The 25,961-nt window shown below is 46.2% G+C and overlaps 2 protein-coding genes across 2 annotated transcripts in view; one reads left to right on the forward strand and one right to left on the reverse strand.

Annotated features, from left to right (window-relative positions):
• The window catches only part of LOC142560696 (uncharacterized), a 259,423-nt gene that overhangs the window by 133,294 nt on the left and 100,168 nt on the right, over nucleotides 1-25,961 (forward strand). The window lies entirely within an intron of this gene.
• The window catches only part of LOC142560693 (receptor-type tyrosine-protein phosphatase kappa-like), a 135,259-nt gene that overhangs the window by 49,933 nt on the left and 59,365 nt on the right, over nucleotides 1-25,961 (reverse strand). The window contains exons 10-17 of the mRNA XM_075672951.1: nucleotides 22,737-22,895; nucleotides 15,926-16,078; nucleotides 13,176-13,309; nucleotides 8,868-9,051; nucleotides 8,732-8,802; nucleotides 4,613-4,838; nucleotides 1,381-1,689; nucleotides 572-868 (exon numbers count right to left, since the gene is read on the reverse strand). Coding sequence (XP_075529066.1) covers nucleotides 572-868; nucleotides 1,381-1,689; nucleotides 4,613-4,838; nucleotides 8,732-8,802; nucleotides 8,868-9,051; nucleotides 13,176-13,309; nucleotides 15,926-16,078; nucleotides 22,737-22,895 — 1,533 coding nt within the window. The remainder of the gene's footprint in view (nucleotides 1-571; nucleotides 869-1,380; nucleotides 1,690-4,612; nucleotides 4,839-8,731; nucleotides 8,803-8,867; nucleotides 9,052-13,175; nucleotides 13,310-15,925; nucleotides 16,079-22,736; nucleotides 22,896-25,961) is intronic.

Below are 25,961 nucleotides of genomic sequence, written 5' to 3' on the forward strand. Positions count from 1 at the left end.
CCCCAATTGTTTGAAGAAAAGCCAGGCAACTGTACTAGATGGCGGCCTTCACTGTGGGTGACTAGTTTATCGAAAAGCCTTGTATCAATTATACAAATTTGTTTGACAGAGTTAATAGCCTCCAATAACAAAGGATTCACAGTCTGTTTCAGTGAACAGCAGACGAAGTAGTGGTCAGAAAGCTTAACCTGTGCAATGGTAGATTTTACTTCCAGATTATGGGCTCTAACATTTACATGATCAATGCAGGATGAAAGAAGACGTTGAGATAGGAATTCGTCGCGAGTTGCTGCATGGATTGTCATTTCAATTCCCAATTTAGATAGCGTATATATCTTATCGAATCTATCTTACTAACTTATTGAAATACGCAGCGCCGTTGCCGGCAAACCTATTCTAGAATTTAACAGTCGCGATAATTCAATTTTCTTCAGAATGAGCGCGCTGAACTGTGTGGCTACTACGTGTGCACAGGAACTGCACACGTCTTTCATTCATGGTGTCGAAATTTTGTGTTGGCGATTGGACCCACAAATATTGCGCTTGGAAGGAGTAACGACAGGCTACTTACGAGAGGATGGCGTGGTGAAGTTCAGAGACGCGAACAAGCGCGATCTACCCGCGGCATTCTCGGCGTACACCTTCGCTCTGTAGCGGGTGTACGACACCAGGTCTCGGAAACTGGCCGACGGACGAGTGACAGTCATGCTTCTCAGTTCGGTCTCCCAGGGGTCAACGCTGTCCATTTCGAGGTAGTAGGAAACGATGGGTCCGTGGCGTTGTTCACAGGGAACCTCGCCCCACGTCAGGATGTCGGTGTTCCTTGTAAACCTCGTGTGCCGCACCTGAGTCGGAGCTCCCTCGGGAACTGCATCGAGAGTCACACATGCACGTTTCCTGATGCGCGCTATTTGTGGCAGTAATAGAAAGGAACGCGAGAATGAATACGTAAGTTATCGCAGTAGACAGTTAATACCTCTTGTAAAAGTAAAACAAAAGTGAAAATTTTACATGTTCACTTTGCGATCGTGTCTGCAAAGGAAATACTTATTTGAAAGGTTCTAGTGACAACGCATCATAGGTTTACAACGGTCGAATTTTGAGAAACATGCCGAATGTCCACTTTCTGTGGGCTCTCTTTGCATTTCTTTGTGAACAAAAAAAAACAAAACAAGCACGCGTACTGCAGCGGTATTGTCTTCATGCAAGGCTGCTTTTACGCAGTCGCCTTTTTTTTTTTTTGAGGAATGATCTGGGGGGCTTCGAATACATCAGTGTTTCTTAGTAATACATGCGTTACGTAGTCACGTAATGGTGATTCATGCCGGTCTCTGTTAAGACAGTGTCAAGCTTTAGGGACAAAAGAAAAAGTGAGCTCACTCGCTTGTTCCGTGTCGAACGTGGCGTTCATTTCGGGACCGTACTTTATGGTCAGGGCAGCCACGGAGAAGCGATACTTGGTGTACGGGTGTAGTCCCGTCAGGTTCACGCTGTGGTGCCACGGCGGCACCATCACCTCCGTGTCCCGCTGTATTAGCTGCTTGCAGGCCTGTATCCGCAGAGCCAGTGGCGTGTACACGACGCGGTAATTTCGGAGGACGCCGTTTTCCTCTTGCGGCGGGCCCCAGGAAAGCTCCACGTAGCGAGACCCACTACGGAGGAGCTTCACGTACGTCACCATGCTGGGAGCTGCGCGGAGGTAAGAGTGACAAGCGTCGGCAAGGCGTGTGTTGAAGAAACGCTGTAAACGCGAACGTCAAGTTTTTTTCCAGATTGCCGTGTTGCTGCGAGAGGAATTTCGCAAAGCCTATTGCGACTGAAGGAGCGGCGCAAGTTATCCGCACTTGATATCGCGCGCTATACATACGGGCGTCCTTGCGCAACTGTATCAGCCCTAAAGTCCTAAAGCCCCAAAGGGCAACGCTACTTAATGTGTATAGGTAATTCATTTTCGTAGTAGTGACGGCAGACCTGCCCTTTGTTAAAGTGATTTTCTTGTTCGTGAAATCTCTGGCCTATAGAAAGGTGTCCCCCTGGAGAACTCCGAGGACTATACTTCTAGCTCGAGATACAGTTTGCCTTTAGTGGACCGTTGATAATTTTTATGAATTACTAGGGGGGTCATAACCTCACCAGTTTAATTAACGCTTTCGAATGAAACTGCCAGCTGTAGAGTGCGCGCACTACACAGAGCGGTCAGATATTCTCTTCCTGTAGCTGTCAATCCGCTCTAACAGACGTGCGGGCTCTCTTCTGCGATACTTAAAATAGAAACTGTTTTAGAGGACAGCTCTTAGGTGCCCGTTGCCGCGCTCGGCGTCGGCGTAATCGGGAGAACGAGCGTGCCTATCGAATGATGAAAAAAAAAGGAAGCGAACGCGGAGCGTAGCGGAGGATGAAAGACGGCGACAGCGAAGAGAGTGCGAGAGGGAAATCGGAGGAGCAGATTATGGCGAAAGGGTGAAGAGGAAAGCGGAGTGCAGCACGAAACGTGCTCCACGGCGGCGATCCGCTACAAGATGGCGCCACAGCAGAGAGCACCGTCACTTGGTCGCCGATGAGTCATTACTTAGCCCTCCTATTCAGCGATACAACTTAAGTCGAAGCCCATGCTTGACTTGATTTAAGTGACGCCTGACATTAACATGCCCAAAGGCGCTCACTGCGATTCGTTCGGCGCGTTCACGATAGGCGTCACTTAGATCAAGTCAAGCATGGGCTTCAACTTAAGTTGCATTTCAGAATACGGGGATAAGGCTTGCGCCGAGCGCGTCCACCGATACCATACATGGAAGCGAAGTGCTCACGTGGGTTTGGGACCCACTGCGCATGCGCTATTTCGCTTGCGCCGCTGCGGCTAGAGAATGCGCTTCGCACAAGCACCGCAGTCCTGTGTTTACACTTTCTTTCTGAACAAGTGGGCGAAGCAACCGGCTGAAGTGCTTCGTCTGCCGCTGCTGCTAAACAAGTTGACCGTGCAGAGGCTCAGCTCCGCCGCCGAGAGGATCCTGCCGTTCGGATTCAAATTCTTTGCCTCAATATCTCGCGAACTCTAAACATCTCAACAGCTCCGCTCAAATTTAGCATTAGGGAGAATCGTAATCGTCGGCGAATTTGTTTAGTGATATTTGAGGGAAAAAGTTTGTCCTCCACATAAAGCTCAGATATAACGACATATGTGAAGAGGCTCAGTTATCGTGAAAGAGTTGTAACGGATTAGTGAAGCGTTTCCATAGGCAGATTTCTGGCTGTGGCAAAACAGACTCCAAGGATTCCGAAGGCTTTGACAACACTCTTACACAGCTTCGCTGTGCTTGATGCTTGAATTGCTCGGATCGGCATAAGACTGTGAAGAACTTTGTTTTAGAGTTTGTCCCGCTGGGATAAATTTCTGAGGATTTTATTTATGTTTTATTTTACTCTGTAGCACTGCCTTTTTTATTTTCGAAAAGAAAAGATTCATTACTAAGGATGCCTTTTTGCAGAATAGACAAAAGCTTCATTCATGTGGCGCATCAATAAAGAGCCTTCAATAAGGACTTCCGAAAACGATCCGACCCTGATGTCTGTGCATTCTAAAATTCGTGTGAAATAATTTCAGGCTGTGAGTTGAGGAGACAAAGCGGGCACTTCTTCTAAGGTAATATTCACTGCGTGTCTGTGAGAGCAAATCAAAATGTTAGGCTGGAAAGCCACATGACCATAGGATTTCACATCGTATTTATGGACGCCACTTTACTGTTCAGCAATAAAGAAAGCGACCTAAAACAAATGACTAAATACAAGCACTAGAAAAAAAATTAATGTAGCTTTGACAGTCAACATGACGAAAAAAAGTTACATAGCATGGCGAGAAAACAACAGTACATGCTGGCACTGAAGATGTGTTTATATCTAGGCAAGTAAATCACAAGGACATCGAGTGACGGAAGGATAATCTCAAGAATAAAAGATCTGGAGAGTATTGAGAAAGAACTGCAAAAAGAGTAAAGTTATGCCTGGATCGGCAACATCAAAGATGAGAGAGGATTAGTCTGAGTGATAAAAGCCAATACAGCGTGGTGATGATCGTGACAGCGAGTTTGAAAATTTAACGAGCTAGGTCATCTGCGCTGTGAGCGACATGAAGACCTTCTGAGACCAATATGAAGGCAAGTGCAAAAAATTATGAGCCGGAATCGGTAGCCACACTCGTACAAGGAAAATCACCAACTGGGTCCCATCTTGCTGCTCTGTATCCAGCGCAGTGTTATATTTTCTTCTTCTGATCCATTTTTCGCTACAAGTTTTGGGTCACAGCGTAGACATAGCTGCATTTCAGCACCCGGGAAACTCGACCGGGTCAGCACTATCGACATGTAATGGATGCCACAGAAGCAACACATTTTGCCTGATTACGATTATACGACGTAAGACAATTTATAACGCCCGTATAAAACTTACGATGGCCAGGAAGGCTAAGTGTTCTTTCACGCACTTGGCTTGTATTCCTCGCAACACGGATCTCGAGGGCAATACTCGTACGGCATGGAATTCTGTAGCTAACAGGTGCGCGTGTCAAACGCTTTCCTGGCTATAGCAAGCACAGAGTGGCGAACACTGCAGTACTTGCCATCCTCCGCTGACGTCACTCTGTGCATTTTGGTCCATGAGCTGTTTCTGTGGTCAGGGGTTCTCAATCGCAGTCGGATTGCGACAGCAGTGTACGGAGTCACCGGAATACTGTACACGTTTCCGGGTGTCGTACTAGACTCGGTCAGGTTGAATTCCACCGGTGTTCCGTTCACTTCTAGTACTGCATTCACACTCCAGCACTGCCAGTACTCCTTGCCAGGGTTCTGTTCAAAAAAAGAAAGAAAGAAAGAAAGAAAGAAAGAAAGAAAGAAAGAAAGAAAGAAAGAAAGAAAGAAAGAAAGAAAGAAAGAAAGAAAGAAAGAAAGAAACTAGTGAGATGGTGAGGACAACAAGTATATTGCTCTTTTTTTCTTCGCTATCGGCAACGTAGTTTGGCTGCTCGTTGATGCTGTAAGTACGACGCTCAGAAAGAGACACCGCGAAGAACAAAATTGATGTCAATTTTCTTTATTGAAAACATTCCGAAGCATCACAGGTATTGGAGCCCTCAGTTAAGCAGTTAAATCATCAAAGGGGGGGTTTCTTAGCGGACCGCCTAATGCACCACAGTTTCTACCGCTAAAAAATTTACGGAGGAAATAAGACAGACGTGAAAGACGTTGTATTTGCAACTCAGATTTGCTTAAGCAAGGCTGTGGACAGGAATGCATCATTCGACAGTCGAGCCTGTCCTCTTCCCATTGAATGCAGCTAATACAAAAATAGCAGGTTGAATGCGCGCCTGAGTGGGACCAGAGGAGAAGGGCACGCGCACAAGAGCTAGTGGCGCCTGTGGTATTCAACACCTGCTCTCCAGTAATGCCATGCTTCTGTTTATATCACACCACCTTGCCGACTACGAGTATTGCGTTATAATGCATCTTGTTTGTGACATGTAAATCTAAAAGATAACGCCGCATTATAAATTTTACCTAAGACACCACGAAAATCTACAAAATTAGGCGCATCATTGAAGATTACGCTTGAAATTTGTTCTAAATGACGAAGAATAGCGGGTAACGTAGACACTAAATAAGGAAAAGAAATGTTATGTACTTGAACGGAGGTTAAACTCAGTAGAATTTCTACCTAGCCGTACATTTAAATTCCAGTGAGTACGGTTTGGACAACACTCACAACGCATTCTTGCACATAAACAGTGCAATGTAAACGAAATGTAAGTTCTCGCGAGATTTTCGCGTGCTCCGCTGAAGACATCGCATTCGACAATATTTACTTCTGTTGCACTTATTGCATTTGTGGCTGCGCACCTTATTGATTTATTATTATATGCGACGCTCCCGCTGTGCCTTGATAGGTCTTCTTTTTTTTCATTTCTGAATGCGTACACTGAGTCTCACAGCCGTTCTTGTTTGTTTTTTTGCCCCAACCCATTCTTGAAGAATTATCGCACTGCTTTATTTCATTCTTCTGATATGCTTCAAAAGTGCCCTCACCAACTTTCACGTCGTAACTCTGCTCATTCGTTTCTCCCTTCTACGAAACGCTGCTTCTCGTGAACGCAACGTCTCGTCACCAGACATGGTGACGACACACTGCATGAAGACGCTGACGGGCCGCTGCGTCACCAGACGTGGTGACAGGGAGTGCCCACCTTAACGCGGTCGCGCCCTCATGAGAGCGTGCTGACCCTCGTTAGCTCTCAACCTCACGAAGTGGAGCGGGGATTGGAGTGGGAAGATGTATGAGCGAGGAGGTGTTGCAGGGCATAGTTGAAATGATGAAGTGGAGATTGAAGCTATGACGTCTATCTGCTTTACGTTTGATCGTGAAGGCGCGGCCACGCTAGGATGACAACCCGCCACCTTATATCGACCAACTTCTGAGGTTACGGACTCCCCCCCCCCCTCTCTCTCTCTGTCGCACCAGCGTCCCTGCCACTGTGCGCGGAGGCTAACCGTGTGCAGAGGGTTCGCCGGCACCCCTGTCGGCAGATTCTGACTGCTGGGACAAAACGAGGTTTTGCTGTCACGTGCAACAGCACGAAGACCCTGATTCCGTGCCGACGTCGCTTCCGTAGTGTTTGTTCCCGATTTTTTTCACGTGCTGCTCGACTTTTATGTTCTATCCCTTATTAAACAAAATGTTACACGCTAATATGCCTTATTGCCCGTTTAAATTACGAAGTCACCGAATGCGGAAATTGCAGTTTATTGAACCTATGTATCTAACGGGCCATAGATTTACCAAGCGCCTGTAAAATAATATCGCTCTGCCTTTGCGCAAATTCCTTCTCTACACGCATCACGTAAAACAGGCGAATGATGTGAAACACGGGACTAATGGAGGTGTTGGCGCAACTGTAAACATTACTTCAATATTGTGTAAATAAATTGTGGAGAGTAGTAGGTGTAGCGCCTAGTCTTTCTTGCGTGCTACGCGTTTTTTAGCGCATGAATGGCATTACACTTACACCCTTGAAAAAAAAAACTATGTAATACATGGGAATGCAGCGGCCCGCCAAACATGGAATGAACATTTTTGTGTGCATGTGTTCTCTTGGCGTAACGCGTAACTTCTGCGTGTGTGCATCACAACGAGGAGGCAAACGGAAACAATGGATCAGGCCGGATAGTTTCTCCATCATGTGTGCTACTTCTGTCTATCCCTTGCTGAATGCCAGACGCTCATTTCTTGTCAGGTTCTTGAGTGCTTAGAAGAAAAAAAAACGGACAGTTTCCTTCTGCATGCTTTCGAAGGAAGAGCTCAAATAAGCCAGTGTTTTTCGAGTTGCTGCTGCGATTGTTTCGCTGGTTCAATATAGGTTCACAGTGTCGTTCTAATTGCTTCAGTGTCTGAGTGTTGCGGCTTTGGAAGTGCAGGATCAGCGCATACCAACAAAAGCTTCCAATTGTAATTTTTGTACTTATTTGTCGCTTCCTTCCCAAAGTGCATTCACGTTGCCGTGTCTTTATTTATTCCCTATTCCTATCAAGACATTTGGCCTTGTTTTTGCTTTTTCGGTGATCTCTGTAATGTGTCACTCTGTGTGAGTATTGTGTTATATGTTATATTCTGACATGTATGGAATTTCGAATGCTGACACTTTTCCGCCTTGTTTTGGTGGGATGCGGCTCCAGTCATGTGCTGCCTTTAAATAACAAAATAACGACGAGTAAAAGGTTGTGGGGAAACAAACAAACTGCAACTCAATGTCCAGGGACGTAAAGTCATTCATTCGCCCATAGTTGACGGTTCTCTAGTTATTACCTTTGTAAATGTGCACCTAAGAGTAATGTACAGTGAAAGCGTAACTCATAAATGCCAGTGCTCAGTGCCACGTCAATAAAACGCGATAATTAGTGCGCGTTAGCTTCAATGCATCCCACTCGCAGTAAAGGTTCACGTCAAGGCTCATCCTCAAAGCCATCTGGCTACCAGTGCGACAATTAACAATCAATCAGGTCGTGGTTCAATGTTATCTGTTCAGATTGTAGATGTTTGTTCAGCGCCAAACTGACCGCGAGCTACCCTGCCTGCAAACGACGCCCTCCCTGGCGCTGCTGTAGCCTACAAAGACGCAGATTTCTTGCACTTTTGAAGTGCGTACAACGTACGGTGTCTGTCTATCTCATGAAGTGGTTAGCGCATTAGTATTCGCTCCTGCACGCTTGCTGGCAAGATGCAGTAGAACGTTTAGCAATGTTACCAAACAATAAGCAGCCTTTATTTGCATGGGAACATTGCCACGTTGCCGCTTGCCTGTTCTACCTCTTCAGCAGTCCAAGGTAACAATATTTGATGGCCGGTTTACGGAAAATAAAATCGTCATTTGGCAGTGCCGATCTTTTTACTGGAGGAACAAGCAAAGTGACTATTGAAACACATGAACGTAAAAGTGCCTGCAGACAACACATTCTTGTTATCAGGTCGACGGTGAGGGATGGCAGAATGAAAACCGTGAAATGATGGTGAGCTTTGGGCAGCCAAAGTTCTAGACGGGACTTGGCGAAGGGACTGGTAATGCACACGTATCGCACCGGCCAGCATCGTTTGAGGTGGGCAACAGACATTACGGTTTCACAAATTAGCACACGCTGAAGCAGTGTGCACATAGTCTTAATTCCACTTTTAAAAGACGACTAATGGTATTTACCGTCCATCTGACGATGATTTGACTTGTGCTGCTGTTGTCTATCGCCACGTTCTGGGGAGGTAGCTTGGGCTCTGAAAACATAAATAAAGCGTTGTTGCGGGTTAGTGTAACTTCAACGGCACATGGGTTCGCTTACCTCCGCAAGCGGTTCGGAAGCGCGTGACATTTGCGCCATATTCCCTGAATTTTTTGTCTTGATCGATGACCAAGACACGGAGATCATAGAACGTGCCGCTGCGGAGTCCTTTCACCACTGTGGCATACGTCTTCTGTTTGTCCTCCGCCTTGATGGTCTTGGTGCTCCAAGTTTCGTTTTCGGCCTATATTGATGACAAGGCACACGAAGAACGCCGGTACTGTTTTCAGTTACTGTACCAACGAGCCGATCATGAATGAACCATGGGGCAACATTACGAGCCTAAATTTGTTATAGCAAACGTTATGTTTGCGCCTTCAACATTGTATAACAAACATGTTTTGCTGAAAACTGTTCATTCGGCTTGCTCATATATATATATATATATATATATATTATGGTTGCATTTCTAGAGCGTGATGAGAAAGCTTAACACAGGTTTACAAGGCCGGATTTGAATGGTCATTACCTTCAGTGTCACCTTGTTACGTAGTTTATGGTTTTCTTTAAGCACAGGTACAAATGGTGAAGTTTACGCCCTTACATATATACAGAAGAGGCCTTATAAAGATCAGTACTTCCCTCCAGCATTGCGGCTATTGATGAGCCATAGCGAAGTAAGAAAAATCAAGAATAAAATAGTAAGCGTTCGCGAACGTTAAGGTTAGGAAAAGAATCGTCCAGGTTGAAGCGGGCAAAAGTTTTCACCGGGGATAGCTGACACGTAACAGACTGTACAAGGATTTCTTTCTTTTGCGTTTTGTTCAATTTCCAGGATGAGACTTCAACGATAGAATTTCAAGCTTAATTTTCAAACATGTCCTCGTAATAATGACCCATGGGAGTTATCTTGAATAAATAAATAAATAAATAAATCACGTACACTAATAGGCTGGTAGAATAAAAAACGATGATTTATAGTGAAGATGAAAGACAACGTTATGTGAAAATTTCGCATGCGTTATGTGAGGGCTACGTAACAAATTTCGAAGTATTTCTCCGCTTCGTTTGTCGTTATCCCCAAAATTGATTGGTTGGTAGTTCGGTTTCGTTTACTTTCAAAAACAATAATTTGATTCGTTGGACGTGGAAAGGAAACAATTCAATAGCTCCGAGTAGGCATTGCTAAGTTTTGGGTTGCAATAGGTTGCGAATAGGATATGGTCAAGCAACACTTTTATGTTACCTAGGCGATAACTTTGTTTTAAAGTGTTGTTTATACGATGCGTGACTTCTATTAAGCCTCGAGTATTCATCATTCTGAAGACGCTGTCTTCCAAGGTAGCATACGCTAACACTCCGTCCACAACGGTAACTTATTCGCTAGTGGAGGTGTCCTGATAAGCGTAAGCTCAAATATTGGCAGTGACAGCTAGCGATGGCGACCGAATGCCGAAACGCTAGCGGTACTCAATTCGGGTTCACGTTAAGCGAAAACGACATGCTCAAAACAACCATTCAGCCCGCCAATTTTGGAAAGTACTCACTGCGTAAGTGTTACTTTGGTCAGACGCATCAGAGTAACCTACATATTATTTTAATGCGCCGCTTTTACCTTAGGCGCCCGTTCCGCCGTTTAGCGTCGGCGTCGTCCCTCGGCGTAACAGAGCGAACGAACACATCAAAGGATGAAAGAGCGAACGTAGAGTGCAGCAGGGGATGGAAGACGGCGATGGCGAAGAAAGCGCGAGGGGGAAAGCGGAGGAGGTTATTGCGAAATCATTAGAAGGGAAGCCTAAGACGGGCTCTGCGGCTGCGACCACTACGAGATGGCACCAGAGAAGCAGGTTTCGTCTGTTCACCGATGGCATGCGGCGAACGCGACCAGCGACGTCATATATGGGAACAAAGCGCTGTATTAGCGGAGGTCTGTCTGCGGTGGCTGATGGGAATGGCGCCCACGCGCCGCCTCTCGCGATCTCCTGATTAGCGAGGGAGTCGCGCGACACTACGCTCCATTTGCAATGTGCTGCCCGAGACAGATTGTCCGCGCCAGCCAATATATCACGGAATGAAAACACATATAGAGTTGCGCTTAAATTTCGCATTAAAGAGTATCGTAATTGTCGGTGCATTTTTTATGAGATTTGGTTATGTACTTCCAGGAAGTGTCAAGGAAAAGTATCTTTGAGCGCCGTTAAATTATAGAGCATGTATGCACCATGCACGCCCAGAGCAAGGTCCTACAGCGTTTCGTCTGCAGACTTTGACGTTCTTATCGCTGCTACACTGACGCAGCATAGATCTGAGCCGTAAATATACAGAGAAGGACACCCATACAACTTGAAGCGGGACCTTCAGTTTGTGCACCTTATTAATTTTTCTATTTTTAAACAAGAGTTTTCGCTGTGTTTGGTGTAAAATATATGTGTCGTGTAAAAAAAAAATGTTTGCACTCCCCTGATATTACTTTGCTTTGGTGAGTCCTCAATAAAGAATAAAATTAGTAATCACCATGAAATCATCCAGGGCGACACGAGTGTTTGTGTCAAATACCTTTGTTCAATTATCTATTGTGCGAATGAAGGCGTCACATAAACCAAGTTTTGTAAGACCATCCATCTATCAAGCATATTATTATTGTAAAGGCCATCTGCACATTTCTTTACGTGACGAGTGTGTTTACCCGTGCTAGGTGCAAGTTTAAAACTATTTTAGTTATTTACATTTCTTCCTCGATAAATGCTTGATATCATGTTACGAGTATGTTGTGAAATTGTTCGTGGAAAACGCAAACTTTCCTCTTAATTATTAAGTATTATTTAGACTTTTTTTCAGATCCTTGATCTGTACTATAATGTTGCTGTCATTAGCAGTGGCTGCTATGTGCTGGTTGAAAACGGCAGGCAACTCGGAGGGCTAATGACACCTAAAAAGTTATGCAGATCCCACGCACTGTGGGAATCTATGTAAGCGAAGCTTTCCGTGCTGGATGCTTTTACGATAATTAGCGGTGATTTTAAAGGCTAAAGTTTAGTTTCTTCAACGTTTAGGCTAAGACGATAGTTATGAGTTGATGTTAAATGCTTCCTTGCGTGCACTACTCCTGTGTGTCTGCGTAGTACACAGAGCACACAGGGAGAGGTGTTTGCTTGAGCCGTTGATGTGCGCCATATTTTATAACCTCTGAGAGTTTTGAGCGTTGTCATTTCCGCACCTGGCACATCGCATTGGGGCAGAAGTATTAAACTTGAATTGGATTATGGTGCTGCATGTGCCAAAACCACACTCGGTTTATGAGGCAAGCCGTAGAGGGTCCGGATTAATTTTGACACCGTGATGTTCTTTAACGTGTCCCAAAATCTAAGTGCACGTAAGTTTTCTATATCGCCCCGTCGAAATGCGGCTGCGGCGATTGGGATCAAATCCACGACCTTTAGCAATGCCATAGCCGCAAAGCTAACGCGGTGGGCACATAAGAGTTGATTTGACGGTTGACCGCTTCCGTAGTGTCCCCTGGACCTTGCGGTGCGCTTTAATTAATGTGGCTCGGCTTCTGCACACCCTGTGTAAGTTTCCTGCTTTATATATTTGCATCGCGTTTATTTTTCAGAAAAAGCAGCGACGTACTGCACCGTACTTTGAACTTAAGCTTATCCTGTTCTGCCTTCTCACGTCACCTCCCCCCTCTCTTATATGGGAACTGTCTCTTCTCCTCCCTCTCCTTCTCCTCTCTACAGTTCTTACTGCGTCCCCTTTAGCCTAGCACGTTAGCAGAAAGTGAATCGCTGGAGTTTCTGCAATGCTTCTGAGGGGAGTCACGGATAATTACAGCTGTCAAGCGGCTAATGACGCGACGGCCAGGGAGCTCCGCAGGGCATTGTGCGCATTCGACGCGGTGGGGTGAAAACGAGTTTCTCCCGTCGGCTTTCCTCTCTGACTCGCGCTTTTCATCTATATACACGCTCTGACGCTCTGTCTTTCCACACGTAACAATATATACTCTTTGTAGTCCTATTACATTGGTGCAATATTGCTCCACGTAATAAACGCTTGGTACATCAAGAGAAATAGTTCCGTTCAAGTTCCCACGACAAGGCAGTCACTTCACACTTCACTGCACAGAACTAGTTATCGCAGACGCTGGTCGGAACTCCTCGTCGCCTAAATTTTTTTTTAGGAACATGCTTGCATATCGATACAGATTACTTGCTGACCATAGACATCAACCAACATTTGATCTTGATTAGTGGCGACAATCTTACAGAAATTCCGTTAAAAAAACACGCACACAAACGTAAATGTTGTGTTTCTAATGCATTTTGTTGAAAGAAGAATCGCTGCTTACGTCTAGGAATTCTAACTTACCTTATACTGAACCCGATACTCCAGTGGTTTGCCCTCACCCGCATCTACACCGCGGCGCCAAGCACTGAACTGTACCGTTGCTTCTTTGTCCTTTACAGCGCTTACAGCAGGTCCATCAGTCAGAAGAGGATAGCCTGAAATTTGGTCGTAAAGGGATTCCAGTGGTGTCTACTGCTGTTCTATTTGTATTTTTACGAGTAAAAAAAAGAACAATGGAAATGTTTTTATATTTTCTTTAGTTTCGTCCATGTTTTGCATCAATGCCCTTTTGATAACGAATATATGAAAAGTTACCCGGCGTGGTAGCTCGTGAAAATACAGAAGCCGCGTATTTGCGCAGACACAAGTATTTCGGCATTCTGCTAAGCTAAACGTTGAACTAAAATATCTGGGGTTTAATGCGGCGAAACAACGATGTTTTTTTCTTGAGACTCACCGTGGTAAGGGACTCTGGAATGATTGGGATCTCCTGCAGTGAATTACGTGAGCCTAAGTTTAAGTACACTTTGCCTTTCATCCTTTTCGAAATAAGGCATCCGCGGCTGGGATCGAACCCGCTACCTCGAGCACAGTGTCGCAACGCTATAGCCACTGCGCGAAAGCGAAGGCTATTCTCCTGAGGTTCATATTAGGAGAAGAACATAGATGTGTGTGGCGTGACCTAGGTGAAGGCGATCAAAAGTTATTTTCTATGGCTCACATAAGTTCGAAAGGAAAATTATGTTTTTCCGCATAGGCTAATACACCCTCGATGTGACTGATTAGAAGAGAGTGATCCGAGGAAAATGTAGCTGGTACGTAATTAATTATCGAACAAAAAGCATCCAGCAGTAAACACAAACCTGCCACACGAAACTACCAGTTGCGCAAATTTGTGTCGCTGGTGACGGTATCAAACGCTGAGATAACAAGCAGAACGTATTGCGAAGAATAGGTTTCCGGTACCAAATGACCGAAGCGCTGCTCTACGCACCTCTAAATTTTGTGCTTCTGAGAATCTTTGTCGCCAACACCGGACCGCAATTTCCAACGTAAGAAATAACGTCGCTCTTTCACGACATAAGCAAGTAGAATGAGGGCACCCGAGGGAAGGGATATTCACTGAGGCACCACCCTATAAAGTATACCATTGTGTCTAGAGAAAGCGTAGATGAAGTTAACCTATTGCACTTAATTGATATGAAGAAATAATAAGGTAAATACAGTTAAGACAAATGGCCGTGCTTGAAAAGATAAGTTGCCGCAGATGCGAGTCGAAGCCACATCAACCGCATCACGCGTGAGGTTCTTTGCCAATTAAGCTACCGTTGCGGCCATCCTCCCCTCTATCTTTCTGGGTGGTACTTGTGCACATGCCCGTGATAAGACCTGGGAGTTGGGGAACGCGCCGATAACCGCTACGGCGGCAGGCATGAAACGTCTTATTTTTTTAGCCCGCTGGCGGCATTTAGTAGGTGAGCTTCGAAGCAGACATCATCATTATCACAGTAATCATCGCATTTGTGCCTACGCTAGTACGAGGCCCCAGGGCCCCCTCCCCACGAAGGTCTCTCCCAGCGATTACCCCGTTTTATGCCAGCGGGCGCGAATCTTACGCCGGCAAATTTCCTATTTCTGTCTGACCACCAAGTTATTTCGCATTCTATTCTCTTGGCTGCAACTCTGCAACTCTAATAGACCACTCGCTATACGGCCTGCACAACAAATGTCCTGTGAATCGTCACTTCTTCCTCTTATTCTCAACTACAACTTTGGCTACCCCCATTGGCTCTCTAATCCGCACCGCGCTCTTCCTGTCTCTGAACTGAACGTTACGCCTAACATTTTTGGTTTGTGCCGTCACTCGTAGCAGGCAACTGACCAATATATCCACACGTTCTAGCTCATGTCACCAAGACTGTCAAATCGAAGGCCTTCGCTGTCCAACGACCGCAAAGAAGGAGGAGATGCGATGGGCTTGCATACATATATGTATTCTTGGTGTTTATCACAATACAATGTAACAGACAGTTAAGCTTCAAGCTCGCAAGGGTAATCTACACATTCGGGTGAATTCAGAAACTAGCGCGGGAACAAACTAACTTGTAGGTAGCCAGTTGAATTATTTAAAGGTTCTTTGATTTTACGTGCTACAACCAGGAGCCGATTATGACGCATGCCGTAGTAGGAGACTCCGCAATAATCTTGGCCACGTGTGGTTCTTTAGCGTGCGCCTAAATATACGTAAACGAGCGCTTTTATTTAATAAAAAAAAAAGAAACGCCACTGCCGCTGCTTGGATCTAACTCATGACCTCGAGCTCAGCAGCGCAACGTGATAACTATAATTATATAATTGTTATTCTTATTGTATATATAATAACCTACCGCCGTGGGCCTAGATGAATTATGGGGAGAAGAGCGCTGCGTGGAAAAATTTTATCCTGAAAAGCATTGGACAATGCCGCTGCTCCCACATGTGACGCTCTTTCCAAGAAATAAATAAATAACAACAAAAAGACCTGTGACCTCCCCACGGGCTCATGGTATATACGAGTAATCGCCTTCGATGGCTCCACCGACCGCTACGCTACTGTAGTTCAGTTTTGTTATTTCGGATTTTCGCTGTTGTAGGGATCAAACCTGTATTGTTTTACGGGGTTACATTGAGAATATCTGTAGAGCCCGCATGCTCACCTGTTTATGACAAGAACCTACCACGCACGGTTAATGCGTAATTCGTATTGACAGAATGTAGTGGAGGACTCTCACTTTGGTCGCAGTATGGCGAATTTTTCCAGCCCTGGCGACACTTGCCACGGTCCTGGAGACATGTGCCTGTGTAGATGTCGCAGTACTCCTTCGTCTCGCAGAAGCAGATGCGCCGTTGCTTGCAGTCTGCTCCGTATTGATGTGGGGGACACGCTGCGATGAAAGATGTTGCACAAGATGCGAGAATGTTCACTCAAACATCATTGTAACTGTATCGCATGGAGCGCGCTCACAAATCTGTGAACGAAAAGCAGGAATTATAGTTCTTATATTGACTCACGCGCTGGGCATATTTAACACAACTGTAATAACAAATCTCATGGCCAAGAGATTGAAAATCCGCTGCAATTCGCTGGAATTCGAACGCCAGAGAGCCCTTGACAACAACAACAACAACAAAAAAAAAGCACTTGTCTCCTATCAAAACAATGACGTAGACGTCCGCTTTCAGAGTAACTTCTCAAAGGCGAGAGGTACTATTGCTGAAAGCTAAAGAAATGCCATTCACATCTCTGCGGGGAAATTAATGCGATCTATTGCTCGTTCACGCGTGTGAGAACGCCCTTCACTAGCATGGAATGTTTAAACCCTATTTATTCCTGAAGCTGGTTCACACGGTAAGGATTGTGTAGCGGTGACGTGGAGAGCTAATGGGCAAGAAGGTTTAAAGAGGGTAGTAAAAGACGCGAGAGACAAGCCAATGCCTCATTTACTAGTTGCCTGCCGCGTCGCTAGTTTTCCCGTTGGAGTGGAGGTTCCTGTAGTTCAGGGAGACGGCGCTCGCTAGCGATCCTACTTCCTGTTGCGCAATAAGGGACGATTACTAGGCTAGCGCGCGCTTGACCAATGGCTTGACGAGAGACCGCAGGGTCTTGCCTCCGAGATCGCAACAGACGCCGCTAAAATCTCGAAGGCAGGGGAACGTGGTTCACGTTCGGAGCAGCCGCCGCAACTAGCGCTCGCATCCCACCCCTGTGGAGAGGACGAAAGAGGAGAGGGGCCGGAACTAGAACCCCGTAAACTTCGTAAAGTAGCGACACGTTTTGAAGAATGCTGCCGCCTCCTCGCGCGTTCTGGCCGACGCCACGTCGCTACTGGCCTAATAGCATCACGTGGGCCATCGCGCCGGTTTCGTTTGTTTAGAGGAGTACTTCAGCGCCATTTTCGCTTGAGAAACGTCCACGTAGTGGGGAGGAGCGCATGCTGGCGCCGTTGCTACGCTCGAGTGGTGTAGGCGGCGTAGCGTCGAGGAGGGAGCGTGAAAGAGAGGAGAAACGAGGAGAAGTGAAGGCGGAGGAGGAGAGTGTCGCTACTTTACGAAGTTTAAGGGTCTTTAGCCGGAACCGGCTTCTGAGCTAACGGAATCTTCTAAAGGATGCATTGGACAAGCGAGAGCCGCAAGTGCTGGTGGGGCCTGAATAAGACCGAATCAAGGCCTATTCACGAGACATTCTACACACGTGCTTCCTTTCAGACAAGCTGGTCACCGCCTTGCATTCAATGTGGATAGTGTCATTTTTACAGATGAAGTGGCCTATCTTCTCATCAGCCAAGCAGACAGACTTACCATTCAAATGAATGGTCACGCTGGTAAATGGCAAGTGAGTCATGCGCCACTTTGACTGCATCGACAGTTGTGTGAAGAGCATTGATGACCGCACTGCGGTTGGCAGCTACAACTTTGGCACCTAATGTCGCGACAAGATCGCTCAACTTCCCAAAGTTCAACGCCTTGCAGTGGAGTTCCTCGAGTGCCTCGAGAACTGGTGCCTGCTGTCGCGAACGAACTCTGACAGAAGGATTAACTAAGTAACGCCGGCTGGCTTCATCATAGGTGAGCGAAACTGCTTCGTGACGTTTCGTCATAGCCTTCGGGACGTAGAACAGGTAAGACCTTCGGCTCGGAATGCGATTCCATCAATTCGAAACGCCGTCTTAAACAAAAATCCGACGGCGTACTTAGCAGCACGACGATAATATAAACAAGTTCGCTTATGTCATCTACGCGCACTATTGCTGCAGTGGGGCAACGTCCAGGACAGCGAAAAGGTGAAGCTAGTCCTCCGCCAGATGCACCTTGGCAGCAAGACCTCGTAGAGAAAGAATAGAAGGGGGGAGGGGGGTTACGGTATCTTCGACTGGTTGCTTTCGAACGCTCTCGCGGTACGGTTTACACTCAGCGCTCGAAACACATTCACCTAGTGCTTTCAGAGGGCCGTACTGTATCTCACAAAGCTCGTAGGCGCATTTGACCTGACGGGCGGAGTGACTCCACTGAATGCCGTGAGAGGAGCTGAACGTTCGGCTGCGGCATACTTCGCTTATTCCAATTTCCAGATGCCACCACTTCGCAGCAAGCCCATTTGGATTGCGGTAGGAAACAGCTTAATGCACCGTTAAAAAAGGAGGTTTGCCATCCAAGGCTAGGCTTCCCGAAAAATTTCGCTCGGGCTTTGCCCTCGAATGCACCTAAGCAGTGCATAAAGCAATACTTTGACAACCTTCAAAGTGACGGCCCCCGCCTGGAACCAAAACTGACCTGATAAACGTTGGTAACACGCAAATGCTTATAAACTTTATTGATTTTAGTAATCTCCTTACATTGCGAAGACTGAACGGTAAATCGCTGATATCTATGAGATCCTTTGTGGAACGGCAGTTGGTAGGCCTAAAGCGAGATGCTTTCGGCTGGCGTACTCTAATTCGGATTGTCTTGTCTGATAACGGCAGATGCTTTCCGTTGCTTCCAACAGGAAAAGCAAGATTGCTTTGGCTGCAAATGTCCGAAAGATAAATTAATTAGCTAAGCTCAGCCTCCTTGGCAATTATTACTTAAAAGAAAAATGGCGGCGTTAACACAACGAACTCAGTAAAAGTGACAGTGACAGGACAACCGCTCGATTGCGCTACCGTGGACGCTAGCAGCGTTTCTCTTGGAATTTTTGTTGAGAGCGTCATATTACATCATGTTAACGGTACGGTCACTGCTTTGGGCAAGAAAACTATTGAAAGATCCTGTTTTAAGTGAGCCGACTAGCCCGAGAACATGTTCAGACATTTCACATAGAGCTTTAAACGTGTAACAAGAGAACATGTTGTAACAAATAATCTATTTATTTCTCAAGCACTGTTTTTGAACTTGTTTCTGCAGCCCTTAACAGTGTTACAAGCTCTCGAGGGTAACGTAAGCCTGAAACACTCTAATAAACGGCGTCCACTCCAGGAAACCCGGGAACGCAAAGTGGTGACTGGATTGGACACCCGAAACTTTAGTGCCATTTTCTAAAATTCCTTTATTAGTGTGGTCGCTGAGGCTGCGGCTGTTCTGACCCAAAAATGATTACACCCTCCGGAGCCTATCTTGTTTCGTCGGGAAAGACCATCGGATAAGCCGGGAACTAGGCTGTAACGAGTCATAAATCCTCCAAACGGTTTGCGCCGAGAACTTGTGTCTACCACTACTTTCGCCAATCGTGTCTCTAGTAATCATACTGACCTTATTACCAATACTGAAATGCACCAACCTCTGGAACCGCGGTAAGTGGGCTATAGCTAGGTGTTTAATTCTGCTCCTCGGTGTATGACAGTTGCACAACGCCAGCTACAGTGCATTCTTACTGGCTTGTTCAATGCCTAGAAGAGGCTGGCTGTTGGCGCAGCCTTGTTTGGCGCATTGCTTCTTCCCTTTCTATTTTTCCCAAGGGTTATTCCAGATGCAAGTCTGTCAAGCAAACATCCACAGGCGCCATTTATCAACCATAAAGGCACCTTTGAGGTCCCAAGGATGCTCGTTTGAGCGACAGGCGGCTCAAAAACCTTCCATTTCCTGATGAACGGTGTTCTCGGGGGCATTTACCTGCTGTTTGCTATGACATTCCTCGATCGTGTCCTTGTACTCTCAATTGCTCTATTACAATGTTCAATTCGTTGAATTTGTGTTGGGGTGAATCGAAGCTACAGGTTTGACTATTACTCCTGGGAAGCCTTAAGTGCGTCGCAAATCACCAGGGCGTTGCTGAACTAATCGAGAGGAGGTGCTTGCTGTGTAGAACTAGCTAAACCCACCACAATCAAACAATTGCAAGCCTTGCTTCTCCCAGCAGGTTGTTATCAACACTTCATTACCTCAATGTTTCCTCACAACCAGCCCTCTGACTGGCTTTTGATGAAGGATGCACAATGTAGTGAACCAACCAGCAGGATGAAACCCTCAGACGGCTGAAGGGATCCATGGCCCGTGATTCAATTGAACACCTCGCTAACCTTAACTGCACCTTTGTGGTCCAGACAAATTCCAGTGGTATTGGATTTTTAGATATGCGCCTCTAGGCGAACTTCTGGGGGTGACGTCAGTTGCAATTATCAACACGATATTCATTGATGCAGAAAAGTTGTACCTAGCTCAGGATTTGAAGACTCTGTCAATGGTCTCGTAGTAGACGAGCACAGGTCCTAGATAAAATGTACACACTTTTTAAAACACTGTAAACATTTTTCTTTATCGCGGATGTTTCATACCGATCAATCTTTACCAAGAGCAGATGATGGTTTCTTATGTTGCAGTTCTTTTAATTTTAAAATGAAACATAACAGGTGAACAGCGAAAATTCCAGCAGATGTCCTTGGCAGAGCTCATCTACGCTGCCCAGACATCCCAGGCCAACATCTCTTCGAAGTACGCTTGCCTACTTCTACCATAGAGCCTCAGCGACGGATCAAAATAGAGACAACTGTCCCTAAGTAGGTGACAAGCGACATCATTCTCCTCAGCAATATTATGCGCCTTGTTGAGTAGAAAGGTCTGGATGCACTGTGGCCGAACCAGAAAGGTATCACGCAAGGTGCAAGCCTCTCAGATGACAACATACAACTTCGTGTAATTGAGAAACCGGCGGCTTAAAAGTAGAAGGCCAGTGGGCAGTTTGTACATCATCGAGGAAAGGCAAAACTGCTGTCGCTGCCAACGTGCTTGGGCTCTCTAGTACTGAATGTGGCTAATGATTCTCCTACAACGTCGCATCTGCTTTTTTAATGTTGAATAGCATCTTTACCGTTTCCATTCGCTTGGCATGCGAAACGGATAAACTGAATATACCAGTTAATGTCGAGTCTACTTGCATTGCAACGCTAAGCACCAGAAGTGCGCATGTGACACAGTGAGCCAGCAGATCGCTGCACAAATCGCGAAATAGGACACGATGGCCAGCTGGCAGAGTACTATAAGAAACATTGGACGTTGTGGCACGTGCCTTCCTGTCTCGCAGGGGAGAGACGTGTGGGCTCCGGCGCCGACGAGCACTGCAGTACATGACTCGGATTAGATGGCGAGAAGGCCCCACGATGGTCCCTGTGGTCGTGACGCACATGGGTGGAGCGTTTTCCTCACGACTGCTTGCATCGGTGGAACCAAAGAAATCATGAATAAGGGATTCTTGGCGAGGTGCTCGGTGTGGACGCGCCACGTTTGGGCACGCCACATGTTCCTAAGCGCGAGCCTGCGCTTTCAACTCGAGCCTACATGAACTGTACTTTGTTTGAGCGCAACTAAACAAAGAAAAGAAAGGAAACGTAGGTTTGTTTACATTAGGTTCCACGTCAGGATTCCCTTAATGCTCAAATGTGGCACGGAAACCTGAATGAAAGCATTGCTTTTAGCGCACGTCTTCTTTAGAAAGAGTTAACTCAACACTAATTTACAAAGAATTTCCACACGCGAGTGATGGTTTAATTATGTTAGCTCAATGACCTTGAAATCACCCATAAATCATCGACTAGTCTATATATGTGGAGAATTACCATCTTCAAAAGTACCTTGGGGTACTCTTTAAAAACCTGCAAAGAACTCCCGTGCCGCCGAAGGAACTCCTCAAAACTGCTGTACTGCCTACTGAGCGAGCGTAAAGCTTACAGGCAGCATTTGACAAGTGCGGTATGCCATGAGACCAATTTGGAAGTCGCACAAGCAATACACGTTTGCTTAGTTATCAGCGAGCATTACAATTTATACTGGGCACTGTTAGAGGGTATGCGCTATTCCTTAGATAAAATCAAATCAAACAAGACCCTTAAGTCCCAATCAGTGCGCAGCTCGTGGATGTGCGCGGTTGGGCCCTGTAGAGTTGTGCACGAGATTCTCCGAAAAAAAGGAAAGCGGCGCTTTCAAGTGCTCTATGTCCCCACCTTCTGCAATGTGGTCGTTCAGCAATGTTCTTTTTCTTGCCAAAAATCTGTGGCAGAACTATGCCATGGGTAGTATGCGGAAGCAACCAGAACATAATCACGATTACCTTTCAATACTATGTTGTTGCTACAGCATATGGTGAAACCACCTGGCCGTTTACTAAACTGAATCCAACATATTCCCATTTGAGGACTACTTTCGATAAGTGACTGCAAACTTTGTCAAAATTAAGTAGCAAAGGGTTTCAGCACGAGACGGGCGCACAAAGGCGACCGTTTATCAGCACCAAAACATACTTTGTAGGACTATTCTCGCCTGGGCCGAATCGTTCAGTTACATTGATGCGTTTATTTACTCAAGCAGGTCCTTTGAAATAACTGAAACAAATACCGCAATTTCCTTACATCTCATATTACTATTACGTAGACGTCCTGCGCTGCTTCCATCTGCCTTATAGCATGTCCTGGCTCTCAGTACCTCCGTGATATTTCAAGCTCCCTTGCACGATAAGGTGCTGACTTACGTTAGAGAGCCTGCTCAGTTTAAATAAAGATATGGTATATGCGTGCGCTTTAAGATTAGCACAGAACGGGGCTTGATAACTTCTGCCAAAAGAGCTTGAACACTCACTTTGGTTGCAGAAGGGGCCATAGTAGCCTGTCCCACAGGAGCAGCCGTAAGGGTCCGGAAGGCATATCAGTATACCTCTGCACGTCGTGTCCTTCTTGTCACGATTTGTGTCTGAACAACGACGTGCGCAGGTTTGGCCGAAATAGTCGTCACCACAGGCTGAAAAAAGAAGAGTAAAAACAGTACTGCTGCCGCATCAGGAAACAAGTTGATAGCGAAAATTTTGAGCCTGATTTCAATGGACTGCCTTCATTCTACGCAGCTAGTTTATAGAGGAAACCGGTGCCAGCATTAGAAGCTTAACATTAGCTGACTAGCTTAGTAAAATGTCCTTGCCATGTGTACACTTTTAGAGCTCAAAGACATGATATTCGAGATAATTAGCAGGTGTGCACATAAATCACTTGACAGCAAATGTCTTCACATAAGAAGGTATTCCTTATGAATTGGAATTCACTGTTTACTGCGCTACATATCTTTTACTTCGAGAATATTGGTATTTTCGTTGAGCTGCTGGTTGTCCCAGCGACAAAGTAAAAGACGGCTGCTTCAGTACGGCTAGCTAAGTCGGGAAGACGCGTGCGTGGCACAGATTCACTAGCGCGTTCGCTGCTCGAAGGAGACCAATATAATATCGGCAGAGGCGAGGCGCTAGAGGTATGCCATAATGTTCTCGATTCGCGAAAGCTCTATTCCTCTTTCACAGAATGTCGAAAAGTTTATGGTTGAACTCCAACTGTTAAATTAACTGTGAAAACGGCTTGCGTAAATAATCAAATACATACAATATAGGGTTCGGCGAAAGTTCTTCCCGTCAGAGATGGGTTGAAGTGAATCATGGTCGCTGACGAGGTCTGAAGAAGGATCGACGTTTCGGAACCGCGTATGGGTTCTTTGTTAACTGTGTTGGATACGAGCTCACGTGGTTATTTTTGTAAACAACACATGACGTTATGAGCATGCGTAAACAGATGGCATAATTCCTGCTGTCCGGCTCATCGTAACTGGCGTGGACTGAATTATCAGTGATCCCGGCAGACGCTGGCTTGACAAGGTTCTTTTCTCTTGCTACTGTAGTGGCGTTGTCTAAATCAATCTTGCGAGTATGCTTAAGGGTATGATGGACAATGGCGTTAGTAGTACGACAAATATTCCTAACATCACGTCTGTGTTCCTTCAGTGGTCTTGAAAACTTTCGTGTTTCAATCTAAAGTTGATGGCAATCGGCGCATCAAATCTTGTAAATGACTCCTGGGAATGATTAAATGGGCGTTCTATCTTTCACATTAATGAACTGCTTGCAGAGTTTTGCTCGTGTTTGACGTAAGGGATGGCTGCACCAGTACGAATCGTCTTGCTGCTCTTTGCTATTGGCTCTGATACGCTTTTCTCAGTTTTGCAAATAAAACGACTGGGGAAGCTGATTTATTCATTAGTACATCGCCATCTGAACAGATGCTTGCGACGCACGTTATCATGGACGATACTAAGGAAGTCTTGTGACCGACATGATGTCAACAAAGAAACCTGAGGCAACGATACGTGCATGTAAACTTCCTACAAGCAGAGAATGTGGGAGCATTCTCACCCCTGTGGAGGAGTACATCAACAAAAAAATGCAGCAAGTTGTTTTTCTCAAGTTCCACAGTGGGCTGTATGTACGCATCTTGGGCGTTCAGGCTGTCCACCATGTGTGGAAGGTCTTGATTCCTCAGGACGCAGCAGTCGTTCACGTATCGGTAGGAAGCTTTCGGTGGCGGACTCATGGGAGTGAGTGAGTGAGTGAGTGAGTGAGTGAGTGAGTGAGTGAGTGAGTGAGTGAGTGAGTGAGTGAGTGAGTGAGTGAGTGAGTGAGTGAGTGAGTGAGTGAGTGAGTGAGTGAGTGAGTGAGTGAGTGAGTGAGTGAGTGAGTGAGTGAGTGAGTGAGTGAGTGAGTGAGTGAGACAACTTTATTCGGTCCACAATAGACGCGAGTAAACTCAACGCCACCTGGCTAGGCCCACTCGGGGACCATCAGGTCAAACCTGACGGCCTTCTCGGGGGCCTTCTGAACTACCAGGATTTGAGAGGTCTGGACCTGGGCCTTCATAAGCTTCATCATTTCCTCTTGTGTGAAAGCGGGACCGGTGGCAGAAGTCCGCATAACCACTACACAGGGGGCAGTTCGGGCTTGGGAACCGTTCAGGGTACAATGTGTGCAGTGCCGCGGGGCTCGGGTAAGTGCTACTTTGTAGAAGTCTGAAGAGTGACTGCCTGGGTGCTGCGCAGCGAGGAGTTCGGCAAAGGCAGGAGTCTTCTTGAGAGATAATTATGCTTGCAGATCTCGTACGAGCAGAGAGGCTCGGATCGCCCAGGAGAGGAACGCGTTACCCGGCGCAGTCGATACTTTTCATTAGGGAACAAGGAACCCGTGAGCGGTTCCGAAACGTGAATATTTCTTCATACTTGGTCAGTAACCATGATACGGTTCAACTCATGCCTCACCAGACAAACTTCCACCGAAGCCTAGGTTATGTTAAATGGCGCAGTACATATAGACAAGACGTTGTTGCAAAGGTAAGTCGATTCATTTCGGTCACTTCAAATGTAGCCGCGTTCATGACGCACCCGGACTTCAGCCTCGCATGTAGGAGTGTTCCACGCCAAAGAGCCCGCTACTAGGAACACCTGTTTCTATGTCATCGGGCCGCCAAACCGTTAGCCGGACCGTGCGGAAGCTGTACGGACTTTTACTGGAGTGCCGTCAGAAAATCCGGACTTGGGAAATGGAACGATTTTTTGCACTCCACCAACTCGAGCATCTAATGCCACAAACTTCTTCAGGAGTACAGTTATACCCAAATTTTACCGCAACTACGAGAAAACATCGTTATAGGTCGCCGCGAGACACGAAGCTACACACACTGCCAGTGGAGGTGTGACAAGACCCAAAAAACATTGTCAATTTGTCATACACGCCGACGAAGAATGCAATTTAGGTATTGTGCCGGGATTCAAATTTAAACACAGAGAAACCACCGAAGCCGAAGCCAAGTGATCTGTCCTGCGCGGTCGAACGACCGTTGTGTCAGGGTCCCTCTCAATTACGAGATGAGGCACGCATCCGCGTCATTAGTGTGCTCCTCGGTTTCTGGAAAGACGGTGTAAGAACGCAACAGCCGGTATCCGGAAAGCGAGCCATTTGGAGCGTGCGGAATAACAGTAGCATTGCCATTCTACCTCTTA

Source organism: Dermacentor variabilis, chromosome 10 (genome assembly GCF_050947875.1).
Source record: "Dermacentor variabilis isolate Ectoservices chromosome 10, ASM5094787v1, whole genome shotgun sequence".
Classification (NCBI taxonomy): Eukaryota; Metazoa; Arthropoda; class Arachnida; order Ixodida; family Ixodidae; genus Dermacentor; species Dermacentor variabilis.